Below are 24,878 nucleotides of genomic sequence, written 5' to 3'. Positions count from 1 at the left end.
GTGGATGTGGGCGTGGCTTTCGGTCAGCTTCCAATCAACGTGCTAGGGTGGCCCCTCCCGCACGTGGATCTGTCACTGCTGGTTGGCAAACTGACCAATGAGAAGATGAGGGAGGCGGGCGGCGCCAATGGTGGTAGTGCGGGGGCTGCGCGGCCGCACGCGGCGCGGGGCATGGGTCGGCGCCCTTCGGCCAATAAGCTTGAGGGGCGTGGCATCCTGGTCGGCGGGCGGGCCTGGAGAAGCGAATCCAAGTCTCCTTGATCCTAGTTAGGAAGAAATTGGACGGCGTGCGCGCTGAGCGGTAAGTGCTCAGGCGTGGAGGGTGAGAAGCGGCGGTCGGTATGGGTTTTTCCACGGTGGTTCTGTAAGGAGGGGTGTTAATGCATTGCCGTGAGGGGGATCTTGCAAATGCGTGATCACCGCGGTGGGAGCGCTGATGGTTACGGGGGAATAGGGGCTGCGAACTCAGCTCTAGAGAGAGGGGAGCGGGAATCCTTGACATCAAATCCCTCAACGCCCTAGGGTCCCTGTACCCCTGACTGCCGCGGGGAGGGGCTCAGAAGCCAGCGAACTGAGGGAGCTGAGAACCCTACTCCCAGGGAGGTACGGGACAGGACCCCTGAGAGCCGGTGGGAGACGTTCCAGTGCGTGACTGCTGTTTTGGTAGGTGCCTTAAGCACTTGAAATAGGCAGGGGTTCTGAGGCTGGAGAGAGGTCCTGCTAGGGCAGTTGAGAGGGTACCAAAGGGGATACGGTGATTTGAAAAAGGGTGGGGTGATGATTTGTGTGACCCTGAGCTAGTCACATCAGGGCTCTGGATGTCTTTCTCATGTGTAAAGGGGAGGGGTTGGGACTCGGAGCCATCTTTGGGAGTAAACGTGGGGTAGCAACTGTCGGATCCTGAGAGGGAGGATGGGCTTGTGCAGATTGGTTGTATACTTGTCTTCCTGAGCCCCTGGCGGTGAGGAGGCACCAACAGAGTGCTCTGGTATCTGTCTGTACAAGCAACGAGGCCTGTGGTAAAGTGACCTGCGGTAAGGTGGAAGAGTGAGGAAGTGGGGTTCCTAGGAAGTCACTGGGGCTGGTGGCTGCTAGGGTGATCTCAAGGACTTTGTGAGCATGTGAAAACTGGGACTGTGATGATTTGAAGTGTGTGGAGAGTGCAAACTGAATGTCCCAGGGTAGAGGAGAGGTTGGATGGAGTATGTGTTTTAGGCACCAAACTTAGAATTGGCTGAGTGTTTGAGAGGCCCAGGTTCCCAGAGCTGGTAACACCTCAAAGGTTCCTGAAGGGTAAGAAATCAGAATGACAAGCCATTATCAGAGCTCAGATTTGAATCCTGAGTCCCATTTGTTAAGAGCCTGAGAACTGATTATGAGACATTTTAGGCAAGTTTGGTAACTTCTGAGCCTTAGTTGGTCCTTGTGGAATGGGGATAATTATACCCATCTCACAGGATTGTTCTGAAGATTAAATAAGATAATGTATGTAAAGTGCTCAGCGCAATGCCTGGGTCATGTTTTTAATTTTTTTTTTTTTTTAGGTAAAAGAAAATTGCTATAGGGTGACAAAAGAACAGTGACAGGGTGTAAGATTTATGTGAATGCTGTGGTTGGGAACTATTCTCATATTCTTTTTTTTTTTGCAAATTTTGGTGACCCCCACCCCATTTCCCTCTTCCTGGTTCTTGTCTTGAGGCACCAGCCCCAAACCTTCATTCCTCCCTTTTATCCCTCTCCCAAGATCCAAGGCCCCAGGCTGGGCCACTTGCTCTTTCCCAGTTCGAGTTCCTCATCCTAGACCCATTCTCCTCCCTATCCCTCCTCCCTGTCTCTGCTACCATAGTAACAAGAGATTCAGGCTCTGAAGGGGGCCTCAGGGAAGGAGCAAAGGTCTCTTGCAGAACCTGGCCTCCAACTTACCCGCCCTGGCTTTGGGATCGGGCCAGCAGATGTGTACAGTCTGGAAGAGGGGGAAAGCCAATGCCAGGAGCTGTAGGAGCAAGCCAAGGGGAGGGCGGATGCGAGTCTGGAGAAGAGAGCCAGGCGTGGGGGCGGGGGAGGGGGGGACCCCTTCCTCCTAATCCTCTCTCCAGGAATCCCTGGCTTTGGGACAGGATGGCTATCGTTGGGTTGGGGGGAGGCGTCCAGGCTGGGTGCATGTCCTGGGCTACCAGCCAACAGAACATGATGTTCCCAAGTTCTCTGGCCGCCGCCCTCTCGGGCTGGCCGCCTCCCAAACCGCTGCCTCTCCAGCCTCCCTGCCCCACATTCCCCGGCTGCCTCGCCCCGCCCCCTTCCTCCGCTTGACGTCACCGCCGCCTCCCGCCCCCTCTCCTCCATTGACGGCAGCAGGGTCTGGTTACTGTGGGGACCGTGAGGCAGGATCCTGATTAGGGCCTTGAGAGCTGCTGGAGCGCTGGACCCTTTTGTCTACGCAAAAGGAAAATATGGAGGTGGAGGTGGAGAGCAAGGATCGCCTGTGCCGGGGGAGATCACATCTAGAGCCCTAAGGAGTGCTGAGGAAGAAGAAAAAGGATGTTTCCAGAGAAGAGGTGTCTGAAAAGGAGACAAGGGACTGGGCCACAATATATGAGTTGGGGGGGCATTTTCAAGGAGAGAAGACTGAGAATCCAGGCTCCTCAATCCTTTATTTCCTGTGTTTTCTTGCTTTGGTTTTTCTGGGTTATTCTGTAAGCTTTTCCACAGAGCCCTGACCCTGCCCACCCCCCACCCCCCCATGGGGAACACAATTGTTAAGGAAAGCTTAGGCCACGTAACAGGCGTGTGCACCCACGCTGATTACGTCAGCATCAGCCTCTTCACTTGCCACCCACGTTTCCAGGGAGCCCTGAGAGGAACTACACATCAGTCTTGGATGGAGGGGGTCTGTGTAACTGAAGCTCTTCGCGGCCCAAGCTGGCACTTTATTCCCCCAAATTTAGGACTCAGTGTTCTGCTTCTTGCCTCTTAAAAAAAAAAATTATAATTTCCAGCTCCTTCTCTATTACTGAGGCCCCTCCCCCTCCCCTAGCTCTAGTTACAAAGTCACCATGTTTATGATCACCTACTGCGTGTCAGGTTCTCTCCTGGGGGCTGCGGAATACAGTTAAGGAGACGGGTGATGAGGCCCTTGGCTTTCTCTTCTCCTTGCGGTGGGGACCTGAAGCCCTTGCCACCCCACCTTTGTCTAAGGTCTCTTCTCTCAGCCACCGCTTTGTTCCCCTGCAGCCCTGGCTGCCCGGCCCCTACTTTTGGTGCAGCCGTAACTGTGGGTGGCTGCATCCTCAGGAGAGAAGCACTAGTCACCACGTAGGTTGCCCGGTGACCTTTTCTCTGATTGGCCATGGAAACACCTGCCATTGTTTCCCTTCACAGCTCCTGTTGGCTCTGGCTGCCCCTTCTATTGTTTGCATCCTTCCCCCCACTCCACCCCCTCCTCAGATGTGGACCCTCGATTACCCTCCTCCTAGCTGTCCACAGGATTTGAAGTGTCAGAGGAAGGGATTGGGTAAAAGGGCTCTATTGTGATGACAAGGCTGGGGAGGGGAACCTAGGAAAGGCCAAGCTGGGTTTTCTGTCCATCTCCTCCCAGGGACCAGCTGTCTCATCCAGCTTGGCCCCCCTTCTAAGGTCTGCATTCTTTCTGCCCACCCCTGGCAAGGCCAGGGTGTCCTGTTGTGCAAGGCTGGTCGGTTCAGGAAGTAGAGTTATCTTAAATACCTACTGTGGCCCTGGTATGTTCTCTGAAGAGGGACAGCTTACCTCCCCTCCCTTCCCCTCCCCTCCCTTCCATTATTTACTGTACAAGGCGTCCCGCGCCCATTGGCTGGGCTGTGGTGTCTGGGGCCCTTCAGCCCAGCGCCAGCACCCAGATCCACGTGCGCCCGTGTGTGTGACACAGCCCTGACCTCAGTGGGGGCCAGTAGCCAATCAGGCGCCGGGACGAGATCCCCAGCCAATTGGGGGCGGGGCCTGTGGCTCCGCCGGCAGGAGGCCAATGAGGGGCAGCGCCTGGCGTTATGCAACCCGCCTCCTGGCCCCGCGGAGCTTGCACTCAGCTGCGGGCTGCAACGGCGGCGGGCAGGCGACCGGAGGGCGCTCGCGCGGCCAGGTAAGCATCTCCGCGGCCACCCCAGGGGCCGGTCTTCGGCCCGGAGGCTGACTGCCGCCACTTCCAGCCTGATGGGCCGCTTTCGGCCTGGGCACTCAGACGGCACACCAATAATCCGCCTTCCTTGCCGTTGTCCACCCGCTCCCTGTCCCCGGGGACCTAGGTATTCCTCACAATCCTGCACTGGGCGTCCGCACTCCTGACCTGCCTACCTTACCTCCAGCTTTGCCCCCAGCTCCCAGCTGCCCCGGCCCCACACCTGACCCTCATCAGGCATGCCCCCTGCTGCCTTTGTCACTCGGGGGTCTCCGGTTTTGCCCCAGCACCAGGACCCCTTCGGGCTTTCCACGCTTCCCGCGCTCCCTCCTCCAGTCCCTGGCCTCGCGCCGGCTGTGATGTCAGCCCGGTTCAAACTGGAACATCTCGTTCCCGGTGCTAGTTCCTGCTGTTGGCCACAGCCTTCCCTTTTCTCCTGAAGCTCAGAAAATGCTCTGAGGTTGGGGGGTGTGGTTGGAGGGAGAGAGTAAGGGAACAGCCGTCTCTGGCCTTTGTCCGTCCCTTGGTCAGAGCAGAGTGTGTCTGCTTCGGATGGCTGTGGGGGGGGGGGTGGCGGTGGCGGCGAGTGTATAGAAAAGTAGGGGACCGAAGAGAGGATTCCTGGGTTCCTGACAGTGGCAGGACTCGGTCCTGGGGGTCGGGAGAAGGTGCAGGGGCAAGAGGAGGAAAGGCTGTGTTGTCTTAACCAGAATGATTGGGATCCTGGAGAGCGCCAGTCTAGGGGCTTTTGCGCGGAGGGCGGTGGTGGTTGTGTTTTGCCCTGGGGAGCAAGGCCAGCTTCTGAAACCCCGATGGCTGCCCCTCTTCCTACGGCCACTCGGCCCTCCGGGGACTGGGGATCTATTAGAGGTGGGCGACCCCTGGTCGCGCTTGCGACTGCGGGAGTGTGTCGTTGCCCCGTTTCCGCCGAGAAATGGGGGAGGGGTCGCCCCCTCCCCCGCCCTCTTGCGGGCCCTCCAGCAACCGCTGAGCTCAGCCGCTGACGTCGGTTTCCCTGGCGACCGCAGTGGCGGCGGAAGCGCGTGGTGGGGCCGCGCAAGTCCGCGCGCATGTGCGGCGGAGGTGGCACCGCCCCCGGATAAAATTAGCCCGGAGGCCTAAATATAGAAGGCGGCAGGCTCGCACCCTGCTCCGAGGCCTTGGAGTTCCAGGCGGAGTGGGGGCCTGCTGGGAATTTGGGAATGGGAAGTATCCAGGCTGTGGCTCACAGCTGAAGTTCTTTCTAGTCGACCGCTTAGGTATTACCTCCTCAGGCCACGCTGGCAGGGGATGTGGGGGAAGGACCAAGAGAGGCCCCTTTCCACCTGCAGCCCCCCGACGCTCCCCCGCCCCGTACGCGGACAGGAAACAGAAATTGCTTAGGCTCCATATTGGAAGCCTGGGTCTCAGGAGCGTGGGGACCTGAAAGGGAGGGGGCTGAATGAAATTGGCAGGTGTTGTGAATTTACAGCCCAGGTTTTTCTCCTTCTTGGTCTCTCTTTTCAGGCGCTGGCTGTGATCAAACTTCTCAGCTCTCTGAGGCTTGAGTCTCCCACCTCGCTCCCCTGGCCAGGCCTCCCGGCCCCCTCGTGCCTCTCTGGTGGCCTCTCCGCCTTCCCTGTTCTCCTGCGCTCCCCATGGCCCAGACATGAGCGGCCCCCTCGAAGGGGCTGATGGGGGAGGGGACCCCAGGCCGGGGGAATCCTTTTGTCCTGGAGGGGCTCCATCCCCTGGGCCTCCACAGCATCGACCTTGTCCTGGCGCCAGCCTGGCTGACGACACGGATGCCAACAGCAATGGCTCCAGCGGCAATGAGTCCAATGGACCGGAGTCCAGGGGTGCATCTCAGCGGAGCTCACATAGCTCCTCCTCCGGCAATGGCAAGGACTCGGCCCTGCTGGACACCACTGAAAGCAGCAAGAGGTGTGTTTGGATGGGTTGCAGGTGCTAGGAGTGGTCTTTTGAGCAGACTGAGCTGGGAGACAGGCCCGTGCTGCTGCCCACTTTCTCCTCATCTTGGGTCTGTTGCTTCTCCCCTAGCACAAACTCTCAGAGCCCATCCCCACCCAGCAGTTCCATTGCCTACAGCCTCCTGAGTGCCAGCTCAGAGCAGGACAACCCGTCTACCAGTGGCTGCAGGTTCGTGGGGTGAGGGCTGGGGGAGAGGGCTGGGGGCCACGCTCTGGGGCTAATGTCTATACCCGCTCCCTCCCTGTGGGCCCTGCAGCAGTGAACAGTCAGCTCGGGCAAGGACCCAGAAAGAACTCATGACGGCGCTGCGGGAGCTCAAGCTTCGGCTGCCACCAGAGCGCAGGGGCAAGGGCCGCTCTGGGACCCTGGCCACGCTGCAGTACGCACTGGCCTGTGTCAAGCAGGTGCAAGGTGAGTGGTGCTTCCTGGGAGGGCAATGTTCAGGTCCTGGGCTAGTGCCATGGGGGCAGTCTCCTCACTAAGTGTGCTGCTGCCCGCACCCTGCAGCCAACCAGGAATACTACCAGCAGTGGAGCCTGGAGGAGGGCGAGCCTTGTGCCATGGACATGTCCACCTACACTCTGGAGGAACTGGAGCACATCACATCTGAGTACACGCTTCACAACCAGGTCAGCGCAGCCCAGCCTCTGTATCCCGACGCACCCCCAGCCCCACTCCCACAGCTTCTGAACCTGCTCTTGTCTTTGCTTTCTCGCCTAGGATACTTTCTCCGTGGCTGTCTCCTTCCTGACAGGCCGCATCGTCTACATTTCTGAGCAGGCAGGTATCCTGCTGCGCTGCAAGCAGGATGTGTTCCGCGGTGCCCGCTTCTCAGAGCTCCTGGCTCCCCAGGATGTGGGCGTCTTCTATGGTTCCACTGCCCCATCTCGCCTGCCCACGTGGGGCACGGGGGCCTCGGCAGGTGAGGTCCCGAAGTGCTTGGGGGGAGGGATGAGCAGTTCCAGGAAGCACCTGCCATGAGGGGCCAGGGGCCCCAGGCTTTTCCTTGCTGGGTTCTTCTCAGCCCAGGGAGGGGATGGGGAGCTGTGCTTACTGTCCTCCTGGTCTGTCTCAGGTTCAGGCCTCAAGGACTTCACCCAGGAGAAGTCTGTCTTCTGCCGTATCAGGTAGGCAGGGGACGTGGGAGCGGACCCCTTGCACCTCCCACACCCCGTTTTTCTTTGCTGTGTGGCCCATGACCTTGAGGTGGGTGGTGGGTGGCTCTTCACTGACAGTCCCTAATGCCTCTTTCTCTTCCTTGCTAGAGGGGGTCCTGACCGAGATCCCGGGCCTCGGTACCAGCCATTCCGCCTAACCCCATATGTGACCAAGATCCGGGTCTCTGATGGGGCCCCTGCACAGCCGTGCTGCCTGCTGATCGCAGAGCGCATTCACTCTGGTTATGAAGGTGGGCGGGCCAGGCGCCTGGCCTGGTTGGGGTAGGAGGAAGGGGGCCTTCTCTAGGCTGGGGGTGAGGCAGGACGGGAGTGTGGGAGACAGCTTTGGAACACAGAAGGTATTGTTAAAATGAGGGTTTGAGCGCCTCTTTAGAGGTAGAGTTGGATGAGAGCCCTAAGCTAGGAGAAGGCAAAGGAGAGTACCTTGGTTTTCAGTTTCATTATCGGCATGGGGCACAAAGATTGTCCAGACCATCTTTGTAGGCTAGAGGGCCCAAGGCAGAGCTGTGGAGAGAACTGTCTGCCAGCCAGCCTGGGCCTGAGGCAGCATGGAGGGCTGAGGAGCTGGACTGTTCTGGAGGAAATCCAATGGCCACGCTTTCTGTGCCTCAGCTCCCCGGATTCCCCCCGACAAGAGGATCTTCACTACGAGGCACACGCCCAGCTGCCTCTTCCAGGATGTGGATGAAAGGTGAGGTCAGGACCTGGAGAAAAAGGAGGTGTCCAGGGCCGAGGCTTTGGCCATTCTGATGCCTCCTGTCATTTCAGGGCCGCCCCGTTGCTGGGCTACCTCCCCCAGGACCTCCTGGGGGCCCCAGTGCTCCTTTTCCTGCATCCCGAGGACCGACCCCTCATGCTGGCCATCCACAAAAAGAGTGAGTTCCTTTCATCCTGCGCTCCCTTCCGGCTGTCTCCAGGGCTTCCTAACAGCTGTCCTTGTGATTGTGTCTTTCAGCGCCTTGGCCTCTTGGATTTCGGGTGGGGGGAGGCTCCAGGGGGCTCCACAACCTTACTTAGCTCTCCCTCCCACTGACCCGCACCTCATTTCCCACTCCCTTCAGTCCTGCAGCTGGCTGGCCAGCCCTTTGACCACTCCCCTATCCGCTTCTGCGCCCGGAATGGGGAGTACGTCACCATGGACACCAGCTGGGCTGGCTTCGTGCACCCCTGGAGCCGCAAGGTGGCCTTTGTGTTGGGCCGCCACAAAGTACGCACGTAAGTGGGTGGTGCCCTGGAGGGCGGGCCAGTGTGGAGGGGGCAGGGCTCAGCTCATCCTTCCCACCCCGCAGGGCGCCCCTGAATGAAGACGTGTTCACTCCCCCAGTCCCCAGTCCCGCTCTCTCCCTGGACCCTGATATCCAGGAGCTCTCTGAGCAGATCCACCGGCTGCTGTTACAGGTGAGAGTTGAGGGGACGGGGCTTGAGAATGAGGAAGGGGTGCGGAACAGGGCCATGGACACCTGACCTGTCGCTCTTCCTGCCTCAGCCTGTGCACAGCCCCAGCCCTACCGGGTTCTGTGGAGTCGGCCAGGTGACTTCCCCAGGCCCTCTCCTCAGCCCTGGCTCCTCCAGTGCCAGCAACGGGGGTGACGCCGAGGGACCTGGGCCTCCTGCACCGGTGAGTGCCTCTCTGCCACTTTACCCCTTTAGTCTCCCGTTCCCTTGTTCTCAGAGTCAGCACTGCCAAGCCCAGAGGAGCCGCGTCCACCTCCTTTTCTTTCTCGTCCTGCTCTCATAGTGATCTCTGCTCCTCCCCACTGGGGCCTTTTTCTTTTTTTTTTTTTGCGGTACGTGGGTCTCTCACTGTTGTGGCCTCCGGACGCAGCGGCCATGGCTCACACACAGGCCCAGCCGCTCCGCAGCATGTGGGATCTTCCCGGACCGGGGCACGAACCCACGTCCCCTGCGTCGGCAGGCGGACTCTCAACCACGGCGCCACCAGGGAAGCCCTGGGGCCTTTTTCTTGCGCTATGCTCTGGGCTCCCCAGGCTGGCCACGCCCCCCCCAATGCTGCCCACTGCCCTGCCCCACAGGTGACCTTCCAGCAGATCTGTAAGGACGTGCACCTGGTGAAGCATCAGGGGCAGCAGCTTTTTATTGAGTCCCGGGCCCGGCCTCTGCCCCGGCCCCGGGTCCCTGGTGAGTTGGTGAGGGTGTGGGTGAGGAGTGAGGCCTGGGGCGGGGCGGGTCCCATGACCCTCAGCCCAACCCAGAGGAGCTTTTCTCTCCTCGGCCCAGCTGCAGGCACATTCAAGGCCAAGACCCTTCCCTGCCAATCTGCAGACCCAGAGCTGGAGGTGGCACCTGCTCTGACCCAGGCCCCACTAGCCTCGGCTCCTGAGGAGGCTGAGCGGAAAGAAGCCTCCAGTTGCTCCTACCAGCAGATCAACTGCCTGGACAGCATCCTCAGGTAAGGCCATCCTGGCCCATTCTCCCGCTTGGGCCCCGGCCCTGCCCCACCCAGGCGCTGCTCTCATGTCTTCTGGTGCTTCCTCAGGTACCTGGAGAGCTGCAACCTCCCCAGCACGACCAAGCGCAAGTGCACCTCCTCCTCGTCCTGCACCGCCTCTTCGGCCTCCGACGAGGACAGGCAGCGGGCGGGAGCGGTCTCTGTGGGGGCCGAGAAAGGTGAAGAGCCAGGCCATCCTGCCTCCACAACCCTGTCCTCTGTTCCTGCGTCTGCATTTCTGTCTTTGGGGCCCCACCTCACTCTGTCCCGTCCCCGCCCAGCCTCCAGATCTCCACGCTCCTCTCTCTCCCCACCCCCACTGGGGTTTCCTCTCCCAGCCTCCCAGCGGGGCGATAACCGGCATCTCTCCGTACAGATCCATCGGCAGTGCTGTCTGGGGAGGGGGCCGCCCCTCTGAAGGAGCCGGTGGTGGGAGGAGGCGCCCTGAGCCCGCTCGCCCTGGCCAATAAGGCGGAGAGCGTGGTGTCCGTCACCAGTCAGTGTAGCTTCAGCTCCACCATCGTCCATGTGGGAGACAAGAAGCCCCCGGAATCGGGTACGGGCGTGGCTGAGGGGGGCGGTGCCCGGGCTCCCTCTGCGCCCCCAGCCAGCGTCCCCCCTCCTGCCGGCTGCCTTCTCCCGCCCTCTGGTTCCTGGTGGAGAGAAGGAGGCCCCGTCTTAGCTCAGGGCTGCCGCTTCTTGCTCTCCACCCGCCCGCCAGCCTCTGCCGCCTTGTCTGTCCCTCATCCTGCTTCCTGTGTTCTCACCGTCAGTTCACACACAAAGTCTGGGGTGTAGTTCAGCCTGAGGTGCTGCCCGCAGACGGTCGAGGCAGGGACTGTTGAAAAGCCCTGAAGGGTCTTCGGGCATTGACCTGGAAAACGAGTGAGGGAAGTGCGAGGTGTGGGCTTCCCTTCCAAGGAGTCACGGGGGGGTCATCCTAGGGTAGTGCCACTGACGAGGACTGAGTATCCCTTTCTTACCCTGGGACGGCTTTACACGGGGAAGAAGGCCCAGAGCCAGTTCTCGGTGGGGAGGTGGCCAAGAGATGCAGGGGAGGCCCAGGCTCGGCCGCAGGGCAGAGCCCAGGTCTTTGGCTAAGCTGCTGGACATGGAGGGTGCCGTGTGGTGTGGGTGTGCTAACGCTTAAGGTGATTCTGACCTTTCCCCTGTCTCATCTTCCTCAGACATCATCATGATGGAGGACCTGCCTGGCTTGCCTCTTGGCCCAGCTCCCAGCCCAGCCCCCAGCCCCACGGTGGCCCCTGACCCAGCCGCAGGTGCCTACCGGCCAGTGGGCCTGACCAAGGCTGTGCTGTCCCTGCACACCCAGAAGGAGGAGCAGGCCTTCCTCAGCCGTTTCCGCGACCATGGCAGGCTGCGTGGACTTGACGGCTCCTCCACGGCCCCCTCGGGCCCCGGTGAGTTGGGTAGCCACCTGCCTGCACCCGGTCTAGGGCCAGACTGTCGGGGGAGGGGTTCTTGAGGGAGATCCTTGTGCTCCAGGGACCCAGGCTATTGCCACCTCCGCCACCAGGGCCCTGCCTAGGGATGGCCCCTCGCTAGCTCCTCCCCAGCGGGCGGGGGTCCAGGCTGCCGCCAGAGGAGGGCAGCACTGAGATAGGCAGGCAGGGGCGCTCTGCTCCAGGTAAGCCACTCCAGGCCCAGTCTGGGGGCTGGGGCAGGAAGCGAGCCCACTCAGGACTCAGTTGCTGCTGACTGGGAGATCTGTGTAGACCGGCAGGGAGGACTGGGACGACTTCGGGTGGGGGCAGGGCTTCAAGGGCAGGTGGCAGCCCTCCAGGTGCCTGAGGGAGGCCCCCTGCAGGCGGGCATAGGGCTAGGAACTGGGCTTTCCCGCCCACCTTGGCTCCATCATGAGCCATGCGGAGCACGGCCCCACTGGCAGGAGGGTCGCCCAGGCTGGTAGTTGCCTGCTGGACCGGAGCCACCTGCCCATTCGTCCATGACCTCGCCTGCCTGCTGTCCGCCAGCAGGCCTCGGTCTTCTGCACACCTGCAGCACCCCGCCTCGTGTAACCTCTCCTTCCCCGGCCGCTTTGTCAGTGATTCCCGCGTCTTCCCTGAAGGTCCCCCCACCTCCCCAGAGTCCCCTCTGTTACGTGTGGGCCAGGGAGGCAGACTCTCTGGGGCCTATCCTCTCCCTGGTCCGAGTGGCAGGGCAGCCGGCCGGGGTGGCAGGGCTGCTAACCCCCAGGTCGAGGGCCTTGCTTACCCTAGTCTCTCCCCTCAGGCTGCCGCCACGGCCCCGCAGCCCCTGGCCGCCGCCACCACTGCCGATCCAAAGCCAAGCGCTCCCGCCAGCACCCGACCCCTCAGGCCGAAGCCCCCTGCCCCGTCTCCCACCCGTCACCTGTGCCATCCTCTGCCCCCTGGCCCCCACCACCAGCCACGCCGCCCTTCCCGGCTGTGGTCCAGCCCTGCCCCCTCCCCGCATTCTCCCCCAGAGGAGGCCCCCAGCCTCTCCCTCCTGCACCCACATCTGTGTCTCCTGCAGCTTTCCCTGCCCCACTGGTGACCCCGGTGGTGGCCTTGGTGCTCCCTAACTATCTCTTCCCTGCCCCACCCACCTACCCCTGTGGGGCACCCCAGGCCCCCGCTTCCCACTCCCCTTCTCCGTCCCTGCCCCTGCCGCCCCCCAGCCCTCCCCGCCGCCCCGACTCTCTGCTCTTCAACTCGAGATGCAGCTCCCCACTCCAGCTAAACCTGCTGCAGCTTGAGGAGCCCCCCCGTGTCGAGGGGAGTAGTGCTGGGCACCCCCCTCCCAGCGAGGAGACTGCCGACCCAGCGGCCAGACCGGTGAGCACCGAGGCCCGCCCCCATCCTCCTAGGGCCCCCACGCGGCCCTCTCCCCTGCTCCTCCCGTCGCTCTTCCTCCTGCCCCCCGCCCACCTGGCGTCCCCAGAGGGTGGTGTCGTGGGGTGGGAGGCCCCAGCTGCGTTTCTGAATGAGGCAGAAATCAGCTGCCGCATCTGTGAAGTGGGGACAGGCCCGTCTGTCTGACAGGTGGCGAGGACATCCCAGTAACTTCTGAGCGTGCCTCTGCTGCTTGGAAAGGGCCCAGCGCCACGGCGCTGCTCTGCGCCAGCTCTCGTCACTCAGCCTGGGCCCACTGTCATGGAGTGGGAAGAGGCCGCTTGGCTTGGGTGCGCTCCCGGCCAGAGGCAGCAGTTGAAGGGAAGCCTAGGTGCTGATCCCTTAATCCCGCCCCTCCCCTCCCCCAGGTGGAGATAACTGAGTCCTCCAACCAGGACGCGCTCTCGGGCTCCAGCGACCTGCTGGAGTTGCTGCTGCAGGAGGACTCGCGCTCTGGCACGGGCTCTGCTGCCTCGGGCTCCTTGGGCTCTGGCTTGGGCTCTGGGTCTGGCTCAGGCTCCCATGAGGGGAGCAGCACCTCAGCCAGCATCACGCGTGAGTGCCCTGCCTGCCACAACACCTCCCGGGGTAGGACAGTGTCTGGGGGGTTGGGAGGCCAGGCCCCACTTTGGCCAAGCAGCCTGGGCCCCTGCCCTGCTTCCTAAGGCCAGTGGGCTTGAGCGAGGCCTGGTGGAGCGCCGGGCGGCCTGACTCTGTTGGTTGCCCGCCCCTCACTCTACAGGCAGCAGTCAGAGCAGCCACACGAGCAAGTACTTCGGCAGCGTCGATTCTTCCGAGGCTGAGGCTGGGGCTGCCCGTGCCAGGGCTGAGCCCGGGGACCAGGTCATTAAGTACGTGCTCCAGGATCCCATCTGGCTGCTCATGGCCAATGCTGACCAGCATGTCATGATGACCTATCAGGTGCCCTCCAGGTGAGGACTTTCAGGGACCTCCTCTGCCTCTTCTTCAGAGGAGTGGGGAGGCTGGCGGCCCACCCTCACTGCAGCTAACTTGGGGTTTTCTTTCTGGGCCTGGCTCTGCTCTGGGGCTTTCCTGTTCTGCCCTCCGCCCCTTGGAGCCCCACCATTAGTCAGGCTGAGGGCAGCTTTCCTGGTCCTGGAAGGCCTGAATTCCCAGAGCACCGGTTCAGGGGAGGAGCATGAGGCAGTGAGTGGGAAGCTGGGGAGTTGAGGTAAAGGAAAAATGCCAGCCTCGTGGGCCCTGGCCCCAGCTCCCATTCTCTGCCTCCTGAACCCCTTCCCGGAGCAGGGACATGGCCTCTGTGCTGAAGCAGGACCGGGAGCGGCTCCGGGCTATGCAGAAGCAGCAGCCTCGGTTCTCAGAGGACCAGCGGAGGGAACTGGGTGCTGTGCACTCCTGGGTCCGGAAGGGTCAACTGCCTCGGGCCCTTGATGTGATGGTGAGAAGTCAAGTCTGGGCCAGGAGGGAGAAGAAAGAATTGAGCTCAAGTTGAAAGGGTAGAGGCTAAGGGCTGATCCCCTCATTGTTCCTTGGATCATTAATTCTGAAGGACGTTAATTCCACTAAATTTGCTGCTGGGTTATTTAGTGTTAAACCACGTGTGTTTTGGTAGACCTTTTCTCGGCCAATCTTATGCTAGTGTATAGTGCGGTCTGGGTACAGGGTACGATGCATTTTCCAATCTTGTTGACCCCATGCGCATCTGTATGGATTAATGTTTCTTGGGCATACATTTTGGGAAGTACTCTCGAGTTGGGGAACAAGGGGAACTGGGGTGGCAGGTCAGCAGTGAGAACTCTGCCTGACTCGCTCATATCCTTTCTTTCTCCAAGGCCTGTGTGGATTGCGGTAGCAGCACCCAAGACCCTGGCCACCCTGATGACCCACTCTTCTCGGAAATGGATGGACTGGGGCTGGAGCCCATGGAGGAGGGTGGGGGCGAGGCGGGTGGCGGTGAGGGCGAGGGCGGTGATGAGGCCCAGGCCCAAGCTGGGGCCGCGGTCTCAAGCTCTCAGGACCTGGCCATGGAGGAGGAGGAACAAGGTGGGAGCTCATCCAGTCCAGCCTTACCTGCCGCAGGAAATGGCACCAGCTAGACTACATTTGGGGCCACCTCCGGGAATGCATGAGAAGCTTCCTTCTCCCATGTCCCAACTCGCAGAACTCAGACGTGGCTGGACCAACCAATAGAAAACTGTCCCGGCTTCTCCCGCTGTAGGGGGTGTGGGACCTCCCCCCCGTCAGCAGCCCAGGATCCAGGGGCTGCCTCTGGCCTCTTAGAGAACAGAGGGTGGCACCCTTTAGCCCAGCCCAGAGAAGCCGCACCTCCCATCCCTGCTGAGGAGTCGTTCCTTCCCCTGGACAAGGTTGCTGACAAGCTGCTGAAGTGGTTCTCCAAGCCCCAGCTGAGCCGGAGTCCCTGTCCCTGCGGCTTGGGGCTGCGTTTATTTATTTGGAGAGCCAGCCCTCTGAGGCCCAAGCAGGACCCAGTGGTCCAGACCCCTAGCTGCTCCGGGGTGGGGGAGGTTGGTGGACCGTGGAGTCCCTGGTGCTGCCCCTCAGGTGGGACCCAGGTGTTCTCAGCTGTACCCTCTACCGCTGACATTTGTGTTTTTGATATCGTGTCTGTTATTTTTTAATATAAAAAGAAAAAATACCAGGACTTTGTGGAATGAACTTTGGGGGTTGGGTTAGGGGAGCTCTTTGTGGGGAGGTGTGGCGCCCCCCTTTCCGGAAGGTTGTAGTGAGAGTGAGCCATTCCCTCCTCTGAGGACCCGCATCCCTCTTCTCCACAAACCCTTTCTCACTGAGAAAGCAGGTCAGTCTAGGTGGCTAAGGGACGGGGGGCCACGCAGCCATTCATAGTCGAGTTGGTCCCCAACGGTGTGGGAGAGAGGCGGGTGGTGCAGAGTATTAACCCTCAGGCTCAGAGCTTGGGAAGGAAAGGGGGAACCTTGGAAAGGATGAGTCACTGAAGCCCCGTGGCAGCCGTTATTTCGGTCGTCTCGATTAGTGACCCTCAGGAACAGCTGATCTACATCTAGACTCAACAACCCACCCAACGGCGCCGTGGCTTAGCTGGTTAAAGCGCCTGTCTAGTAAACAGGAGATCCTGGGTTCGAATCCCAGCGGTGCCTGGGACGGTTGACTCTAGTATATTATTGCTGCGAAGGGGACACATTTCCAGACTTTGACAGGGCGCCTCTCTGTAGTACATATGGAAGGATTATTCTTCTTACCAGCCATCCCATTGCTACTTGAGTCTCCCTCCCTGTGCACTTTTAGTGCGAATTTGGAGGCTGACCCCAGCTGTCAAGAACCAGGGTGTAGCGGCATCCCTTTGTCTGCCTTCAACGGTGTGGGAACGGTTGGGCCCATTTTGTACTGTGGCTCGGGGCAGGGAGAGAGAACTGGAAAGTCGCCGCTTCTGTAGGGCCGTTGCCTCATAAGCGCACGCGCACTGACATCAAGACAGCGCTCGCAAGAGGCGGGCGTGTTGATAGGCAGCTATAGTTCCGCAGGCCCCAGTCCGCAGGCGGCTGTGATGGCCGAGTGGTTAAGGCGTTGGACTCGAAATCCAATGGGGTCTCCCCGCGCAGGTTCGAATCCTGCTCACAGCGTCAGTAGTTTTGGGAATGAATACTACTGCCGCCTCCGGTGAAGAAAGCAACTTGTTTTTCCAGTGCTGTCTTTCCCTGGAGCAGATCCCAATTTTATTCCAAGACTCTCAGGGACTCAGCCGCCCAGGACCTGTCCACGAGCGCCCTCTTGCGGGCCTCAGATTCCTGCTTCTACTCCTCCTCCAAAGGTTATATCAAGCAAAAAGCCGTTTTAACTGCCAATTTGAATTCATAACTCCAAACTCAGGTGTTTTCTCAGTGCTATTAGCAATCATATCACATTTCCCCATCCATTTCCCCTCCATCTCTCCTATACGACTCTTTCATTCCTTTTCACATCAAACCACGAATCCCTTCATCCTCCTTCAGCTTTACTTCCTGTTTCACTGTGTTCAAAAGGCATTCGGTAATCAAAACACTATGGTACTGGCACAAAAACAGACATATAGATCAATGGAACAGGATAAAAGCCCAGAAATAAACCCACTCACCTATGGTCAATTAATCTACAACAAAGGAGGCAAGAATATACAATGGAAAAAAGTCTCTTCAATAAGTGCTGCTGGGAAAACTGAACAGCTACATGTAAAAGAATGAAATTAGAACATTCTCTAACACCATATACAAAAATAAACTCAAAATGGATTAAAGACCTAAATGTAAGGCCGGAGACTATAAGACTCTAGAGGAAAACAGGGAGAACACTCTTGGACATAAATTGCAGCAATATCTTTTTGGATCCGTCCCCTAGAGTAACGGAAATAAAAACAAAAATAAATGGGACCTAATTAAACTTAAAAGCTTTTGCACAACAAAGGAAACCATAAACAGAATAAAAAGAACCTACAGAACGGGAGAAATATCTGCAAATGATGCGACCAACAAGGGATTAATTTCCAAAATATACAAACAGCTCATACAGTTCAGTTCAAACAACCCAAGCAAAAAATGGGCAGAAGATCTAAATGGACATTTCTCCAGAGAAGACATACATGTGCCAACAGGCACATGAAAAAATGCTCCATATCGCTAATTTAGGGAAATGCAAATGAAAACTACAATGAAGTATCACCTCACCCTGGTCAGAATGGCCATCATCAAAAAGTCGACAAACAATAAATGCTGGAGAGGGTGTGAAGAAAAAGGAACCCTCCTGTACTGTTGGTGGGAATGTAAATTGGTGCAGCCACTATGGAGATCAGTATGGAGGTTCCTCAAAATACTATCAGTAGAGCTACCATATGATCCAGCAATCCCACTCCTGGGCATTTATCCGGAGAAAACTTTAATTTGCAAAGATACATGCACCCCTATGTTCATAGCAGCACTATTTACAATAGCCAAGACATGGAAGCAACCTAAATGTCCATCGACAGATGAATGGATAAAGAAGATGTGGTATATATATATATATATATATATATATATATATATATATATACACAGTAGAAATATTAGCCATAAAAAAGAATGAAATCATGCCATTTGCAGCAACATGGATGGACCTAGAGATTACCATATTAAGTGAAGTAAGCCAGACAAAGGCAAATATTATACGATATGGCTTATATGTGGAACCTAAAAACAAAACAAAACCAAAACAAAACAAATGAACTTATTTACAAAACAGAAACAGACCCATAGTCCTAGAAAACAAGCTTATGGCTACCAAAGCAGAAGTAGGGGAATAAATTAGGAGTTTGGGATTAACATATACACACTACTATACATAAAATAGATACCCAACAAGGACCTACTGTATAGCACAGGGAACTATACTCAATATTTTGTAATAAGCTATAAGGGAAGAGAATCTGAAAAAAATGTATATGTATTCACTGAATCAGTGTGCTGTACACCTGAAGCTAACATAACACTATAAATCAACTATACTTCAATTTAAAAAAAGGTATTCCGAAGAAATTTTCCTACTGACATCGGCAATCGCACCTGCCTACCTACCTGAGTCTGTGACCACATGCTATTCCCCTTCCTCCTAACTGTAGATGAACCCTTCCACCTAACTAAGGCCAACCCCCACACCAACTAGATCTCCCGTTCCCTCTGGCCCACTCAAGGACATTGCTCTGTTTTCTTTCTTTACCATCAATTTCCCCCTTTTCTAACTGGATTATTCCCACCAGGCTACAAACATAATGAAGTTTATCTCAATTTAGAACATGCAAGACAACAAACGCCATCTTAACCCCACAACTCCCCTCCAGCTACCACTACGTTCCTCTGTTCCCCTCTACAGCAAAACAACTTCTCTTATGCCCACTGTTTCCAATACCATCTTTCCACTTTCCTTTGAACCCTCTCTAATCAGGTGCCCCCAACCCTGCACCTGCCCCCAACAAAACTGCTTTTGTTAACGTACAAAATGACCATCACGTTGCTAAATCCATTGATCACTACTGAGCAGCAGTTGACACAGATGCTTACTCTCCCTGCTTAGAAACGCTTTCTTCACTTGCCTTCTAGGACACCACACTCTTCTTATATTCCTTCCACTTCGTTAACAATTCATTCACAGATGCCTTTGCTAGTTCGTCATCTCCTGGATCTCTAAATGTTGAGGTGTTTCCAAGGCTCAATTTTCTAGCCTCTTCTCTTCTCTATCTGTATTCATTCCCTTGATGATCTCCAGGCTCATGGTTTAAAATATGAACCTACATTACATTAACGCATCCCCAATTTTCATTTCTAGCTCCAAAACTCTTCCCTGCATTACAGATGCATATATCCTATTGCCCACTTATTGTTTCTACTTGGATATCTAATAAGGAATCACAAACTTAAAATGTCCCAACCAAACTTCTGGTCATCTCCCCCAAAACTGCTTCACCTGTAGTCTTTCCATCTCAGTAAATGGAAATTCCATTTCTTCAGTTAGCCAGACCAGAAACCTTAGAATCATCTCTGATTCATCTCCCTTTCTCTCACACACACACAGTCCACATCAAATCAGTCAACAATTTCTTATTTAAAATAGGTAAAAAATTTGACTCTTTGTTACTACACTTCAATACTACACCTTGGTCCATGCCACCCTCATCTCTCACCCAGATTATTGCAATAGCCCCTAAATTATTTCCTTGCTTCCACTCTTGTTCCTTGTTCCCTTACAGTCTACTCTGAACACACTGGGCAAAGTGATCCTTTTAAAACATAAATCAGATTCTGTCGTTCCTCTCTTTAAAATCTCTCAGTAGGGTATAAATATGAATTCATGGTTTTAATGTGTATAGTTAAGGAAGGAAATGTAATATAAGGAAATGTATGCACATACACAATGTATACATTCACCTATATTTCCTAGCTCTGTCTGCTGAGGGAGCCTAAAACGAATGACACACAAGTAGTGATAAACACACCAAGTGCTCAGATCTTGGTTACTAAATACCATTTTCTACTAAAATGAACCAGCACTCCTTGGAGAAAAGGGTGTCTCTAGGGCTGCAGCTGGGGAATTACAAAATGATCTTAGAACATTTTGTTTCACCAGAAAGTAAAGAAGTGCTCAGAAATATTGGGTGTATATCAAAAAGACACAGCAGCTAGGGGCTGTGGCTAAAGGGGCTTCCACTGGCTAAATCTTGGACAATCTGAGCATTAAAATAAATAAAGCACTGAATCAAGTAAGAATCCAAAGTTCATATCAGTATAAATAAATAAATGGGGGCTTCCCTGGTGGCGCAGTGGTTGAGAGTCCGCCTGCCGATGCAGGCTACACGGGTTCGTACCCCGGTCCAGGAGGATCCCACATGCGCGGAGCGGCGGGGGCCCGTGAGCCATGGCCACTGAGCCTGCGCGTCCGGAGCCTGTGCTCCGCAATGGGAGAGGCCACAACAGCGAGAGGCCCGCGTACCGCAAATAAATAAATAAATAAATAAATAAATAAATAAATAAATGGGACCTAGTCAAACCTACAAGCTTTTGCACAGCAAAGGAAGCCATAAACAAAAAGACAACCTGCGGACTGGGAGAAAATATTTGCAAATGATGTGACTGACAAGGGCTTAAGTTCCAAAATACACAAACAACTCATACAATTCAACAACAACAACAACAACAAAACCAATCGAAAAATGGGCAGAAGACCTAAACAGACATACAGATGGCCAACAGGCACATGAAAAAATGCTCATCATCGCTAATTACTAGAGAAATGCAAGTCAAAACTACAATGAGGCACCACCTCACACCGGTCAGAACGCCCATCGTCAAAAAGTCTGCAAATAACAAATGCTGGAGAGGGTGTGGAGAAAAGGGAAGCCTCCTGCACTGTTGGTGGGAGTGTAAATTGGTGCAGCCACTATGGAAAACAGTACGGAGGTTCCTCAAGAAACTAAAAATAGAGTTGCCATATGATCTAGCAATCCCACTCCTGGCATATACCAGGAGTATATCCCACTCCATAGGCATGCACCCCTATCTTCACAGCAGCACTATTTACAATAGCCAAGACATGGAAACAATCTAAATGTCCATCGACAGATGAATGGATAAAGAAGATGTGTGTATACACAATGGAATATTACTCAGCCATCAAAAACAATGAAATAATGCCATTTGCAGCAACATAGATGGACCTAGAGACTATCATACTAAGTGAAGTAAGTCAAAAAGAGAAAGACAAATACCATATGACATTACTTATATGTGGACCCTAAAATACAACACAAATGAACATATCTATGAAACAGAAACAGACTCACAGACATAGAGAACAGATTTGTGGTTGCCAAGGGGGAGGAGAGGTGGGGAGGGAAGGATTGGGAGTTTGGGATTAGTAGATGCAAACTATTATATATAGGATGCTAAACAACAAGGTCCTACTGTATAGCACAGGGAACTATATTCAGTATCCTGTGATAAACCATAATGGAAAAGAATATGAAAAAGAATACACATAAGTGAGTCACTTTGTTGTACAGCAGAAGTTAACACAACATTGTAAATCAACTATACTTCCATAATTTTTTTTTAATTCCAGGATATATATAAAAAAACTGAAGATCAAGAATCTTCCAGATTAAATGAAACTGAACAGACAGAACAACTAAATGCAGTGTGGGATCCTGGATGGAATCCTGGATTGGGAAAAAAGGGTTATAAAGGACATAACTGAAACATTTGAGGAAATTTAAGTATGGACTGGCATTAAATAATACTATCATATTAATTTTAATATTCTGATGTTGACAGTTGTACTACTATGTACTATTATTACTACAAATGTCCTCATTCTCAGAAAACACACTGAGTAACTTGGGCAAAAGGGCCTGACATTTTCAATTTACCCCCAAATGATTCAGAAAACAAATATTTTATATCTATATTATATTTGGAGAGAAATGATAAAGCAAACGGAGCAAACGCGAACAATTAACAGAGAAAAGAGTACACAGGAGTTCCTTGTACTTTCTTCCTTTTTTTTAATTGAAGAATAGTTGATGTATAATCCTTGTACTTTTTTGTAACTTTTCTGAAAATTTGAAATTATATAAAAATTAAAAGTTCCAAAAACAAACAAAACAAAAAAGCTAGGGGGAAAAAAGTCCCCCAATGGCTTCACATTACACTCAGAGGTGACAGAGTCCTTGCGATGGCCTAGAAGGTTCTACATCATCAGCCTACTGCTTTGTCGCTCTGATCTCACCTGCTACGTCCACTCCAGACAACCCCACTCTGCCCCCTGCTGCTCTGTTCCCTTGACAAGCCTGGCAGGTTGTCCTACTAGCCAGCCTGTCCCTCTGTCTGGAGTGCTTTTACCCCAGGTGGCCCTGTTTGTGCCCTCACCTCTGTAAATTTCACCTTCTCAGTGAGTCCTTCCCTAATCTTACTGTCTAAAGTCACAATTCCCACTCTCCACTCTTCCTTGCTTCACTTTTCTCCATAGCACTAATCACCAACTGACAAATGATAAATTCTGTACGATGTGCATTTGACTGTTTCCCCCACAAGGACGTATGTACCGTAAGGCAGGGATTATTGTCTGTTTTGTTTGGGGCTCTATAGAGGTCTTCTATCCTGATTCTTCCCTTGGCCCAGGGGCCTGGGCCTCCTACTTCCCCACCCCCAACCCCCAGGTCCCAACTCTCCAGGAACTACCCCCTACCAGGACCCAGGGGGTCCCAGGAAGCCAGCCTTCTCTTTGAAGAACAAAGAGGGAGGAGCTGAGCCTCGGAACCCAGGCCTGGGGAGACGTCACAGCGGGGGAGGCAAAGCAGCGACACTAGGCCAGCTGTGCTGTCTCAGTTCCTTCCCCGCCTCCCGCCTCCCTAGGGCCCCAGCGCGTGTGGGACACGAGCTCCCCTCCCCCAAGCCCTTACGCTGCCCCGTACTGAGAGGGCGGCCAGGAACAGGCCAGAGGCCCAGACACCCATACACACACCATGTACACAGACAACCACAAGGGACACGTACACAGGCCTGCGCTGACACGGAGGCGTGCCATCCACAGAGGCCCCCAACCCACAGCCTTAGAAACCCTGGGAATGGGTGTGGAGGATGCCCTCACAGCCACATCTACACAGGAGCGATGGCTGCAGAAAATCCCCCAACCAGGCCAACTGGTCTCAGGTTTGGGGAGCCTGAAGTGTATGTAATTGTTTTGGGGGGTGAGAGCTTTTTAAGAAAATAATATAAAACTAGGTACAGGGGCTTCCCTGGTGGCGCAGTGGTTGAGAGTCCGCCTGCCAATGCAGGGGACACGGGTTCGTGTCCCAGTTTGGGAATATCCCACATGACGCGGAGCGGCTGGGCCCGTGAGCCATGGCCGCTGAGCCTGCGCGTCCGGAGCCTGTGCTCCGCAGCAGGAGAGGCCACAACAGTGAGAGGCCCGCGTACTGCAAAAAAAAAAAAACAAAAAAAACACTAGGTACAAAAAGTAATATTTACAGTGTAAAGCAATTATGCTCCAATAAAGATAAAATATTTACAGTGAAACAAGAGATCATAACCTACAAACTGAAAAGGCTGGCAAATGACACAAAGGTTACAAAGTCCAGAAAAATACCTTATTGGTATCAGTTAATTGCCTGCATAGCCCTGTAATACTCTCCACAGACTGGCTACTGACTTTGTATATTTCAAATCTCATTTTTCCTCATTTTTCCTCTACCACCCATGTACTTATAGTGACAAGAGCACTGGATGCATTCACATCACATGGGCCCTTGGGCTTTGCACCTTCACTGCACGACGCCTAGTGAGTGGGCACAGGTGACAGGAGTTTCCCTGGAAGCCATTCCCACACCAGGATGACTGGGCTAGCTTAACTATGTGTGGGAGTGACTGGGAACCCCATTAACTGCATTACCATTAACATACCCTCGAATGCCCACAGCAACTCCAACACCGGGGGCGGTGGGCGGGGGGGAAGGGTGACAGAGGGGAAGCTGGAGTGAAAACAGACAGTGGGCTTTACCATTTGCAGTTAAAGTGTCTTATTTTGGCAAGTTTTACAGAAGCATATGGCCATGTGAGCACATTGCTGGGACCCTCCCAGGGGCCTGAGTGAGGGGTCCTGAATTGTACATTTCATCAGCTTCATGGTGCATTCACCTCTGAAATTGTCATTTTTGATTCCACATCTCAGATGGACTCTCAACCTGCCTAGAAATCCTATTCTATCATAGAAGGTTTGTTTTCCTACTCCCCAAAATGAACATTTCACACCTTCTTTCTCCTCAAAGGACCTGTAGCTCTCTCTCCTCCAGCAATAAGCTTGATTCATTCTTTCTTTAAAAATTCTCTTTTATTGAAGTATAGTTGACTTACAGTGTTGTGCTACTTTCTATGTCTATTTCTAAGTGATTCAGTCACACACACACACATACACACATACATACATATATATATATACACACACATTCTTTTTCATATTCTTTTCCATTATGGTTTATCACAGGATTAATTCATTCTTTGGGAAAACAGGAACCACTGGAGGGAAACTGCCTCATCCTTCCCACACTCTAAGTGACCCACACCCCCTGTCTTCCCCATCTCCCTGGGTGTGAGGACTCTTCCCTACTACCTGAGACCCACTTCTCCACCTGGTAGCGAAGTCTACCCACCCACCCACCCACCCTTAGTTACTCCCACCAGCATCAAACACACTCTAGCAACCCTCATCACTTTCTTCTGCTCCGGCTGCCAACAATGTTCCTCCCCATTCACAGCAAAGCTTGACAGAGTTGTGTCTATAGCCACCGTCTGCATGCCTTCACATCCCATTCTCACCTCGACCCACTCAAGTGGGACCGCACGGAGTCACTCTCCCCCCAGGTCATCTGTGATCTCTAAGAGCTAAACCGGGTGGTTGCTTAGCTCCCTTCTTACTTGACCTCCCAGCAGCTTAGCTAGAACTGACGGCTCCCTCCTTCACACACTCTCTTTTCTTGGTCTCCAGGTCACTTGGCTTTTTTGCTACTTCTCTAACCCTACATCCCTTTGACAAGTCTTCCTCCTCAACCTGACCTCGAAGCGTTGGGGTGCTCCACGCTCCTTCTCTTCTCTCTCCACACTCTCTCCCTAGGCACTCCAGTCTCATGGCATTAAAAGCCATCTAACTTCCAATGGCTCCTCCATGTTTACCCTCCGGCTCTGACCCCCAAACTCATGAACAGAGATGAGTACAGAGTG

At 54.7% G+C, this 24,878-nt stretch overlaps 1 protein-coding gene across 2 annotated transcripts; it reads left to right on the top strand.

Annotated features, from left to right (window-relative positions):
• Positions 1-263: 263 nt before the first annotated feature.
• On the top strand, positions 264-15,262 carry PER1 (period circadian regulator 1). Of its 2 annotated transcripts, XM_082860540.1 has the most exons (23): positions 264-301; positions 5,657-6,073; positions 6,191-6,289; positions 6,378-6,532; positions 6,629-6,750; positions 6,842-7,043; positions 7,197-7,248; positions 7,387-7,529; positions 7,912-7,990; positions 8,068-8,174; positions 8,361-8,514; positions 8,589-8,697; positions 8,786-8,917; positions 9,333-9,438; positions 9,538-9,709; positions 9,797-9,927; positions 10,125-10,304; positions 10,936-11,169; positions 12,002-12,567; positions 12,993-13,179; positions 13,367-13,556; positions 13,894-14,044; positions 14,439-15,262. In XM_082860540.1, the coding sequence occupies exons 2-23, from the start codon at positions 5,799-5,801 to the stop codon at positions 14,700-14,702; spliced, it is 3,810 nt and encodes a 1,269-aa protein (XP_082716666.1). In that variant the 5' UTR covers positions 264-301; positions 5,657-5,798; the 3' UTR covers positions 14,703-15,262. The 2 variants fall into 2 exon arrangements, with proteins under 2 accessions (XP_082716666.1, XP_082716667.1); XM_082860541.1 differs by lacking the exon at positions 264-301 and having other exon boundaries at positions 5,240-6,073.
• Positions 15,263-24,878: the final 9,616 nt, after the last annotated feature.

Source organism: Leucopleurus acutus (assembly GCF_964270905.1).
Source record: "Leucopleurus acutus genome assembly, chromosome: 19".
Lineage (NCBI taxonomy): Eukaryota > Metazoa > Chordata > Mammalia > Artiodactyla > Delphinidae > Leucopleurus > Leucopleurus acutus.
This window is presented reverse-complemented; position numbering and strand designations above follow the sequence as displayed.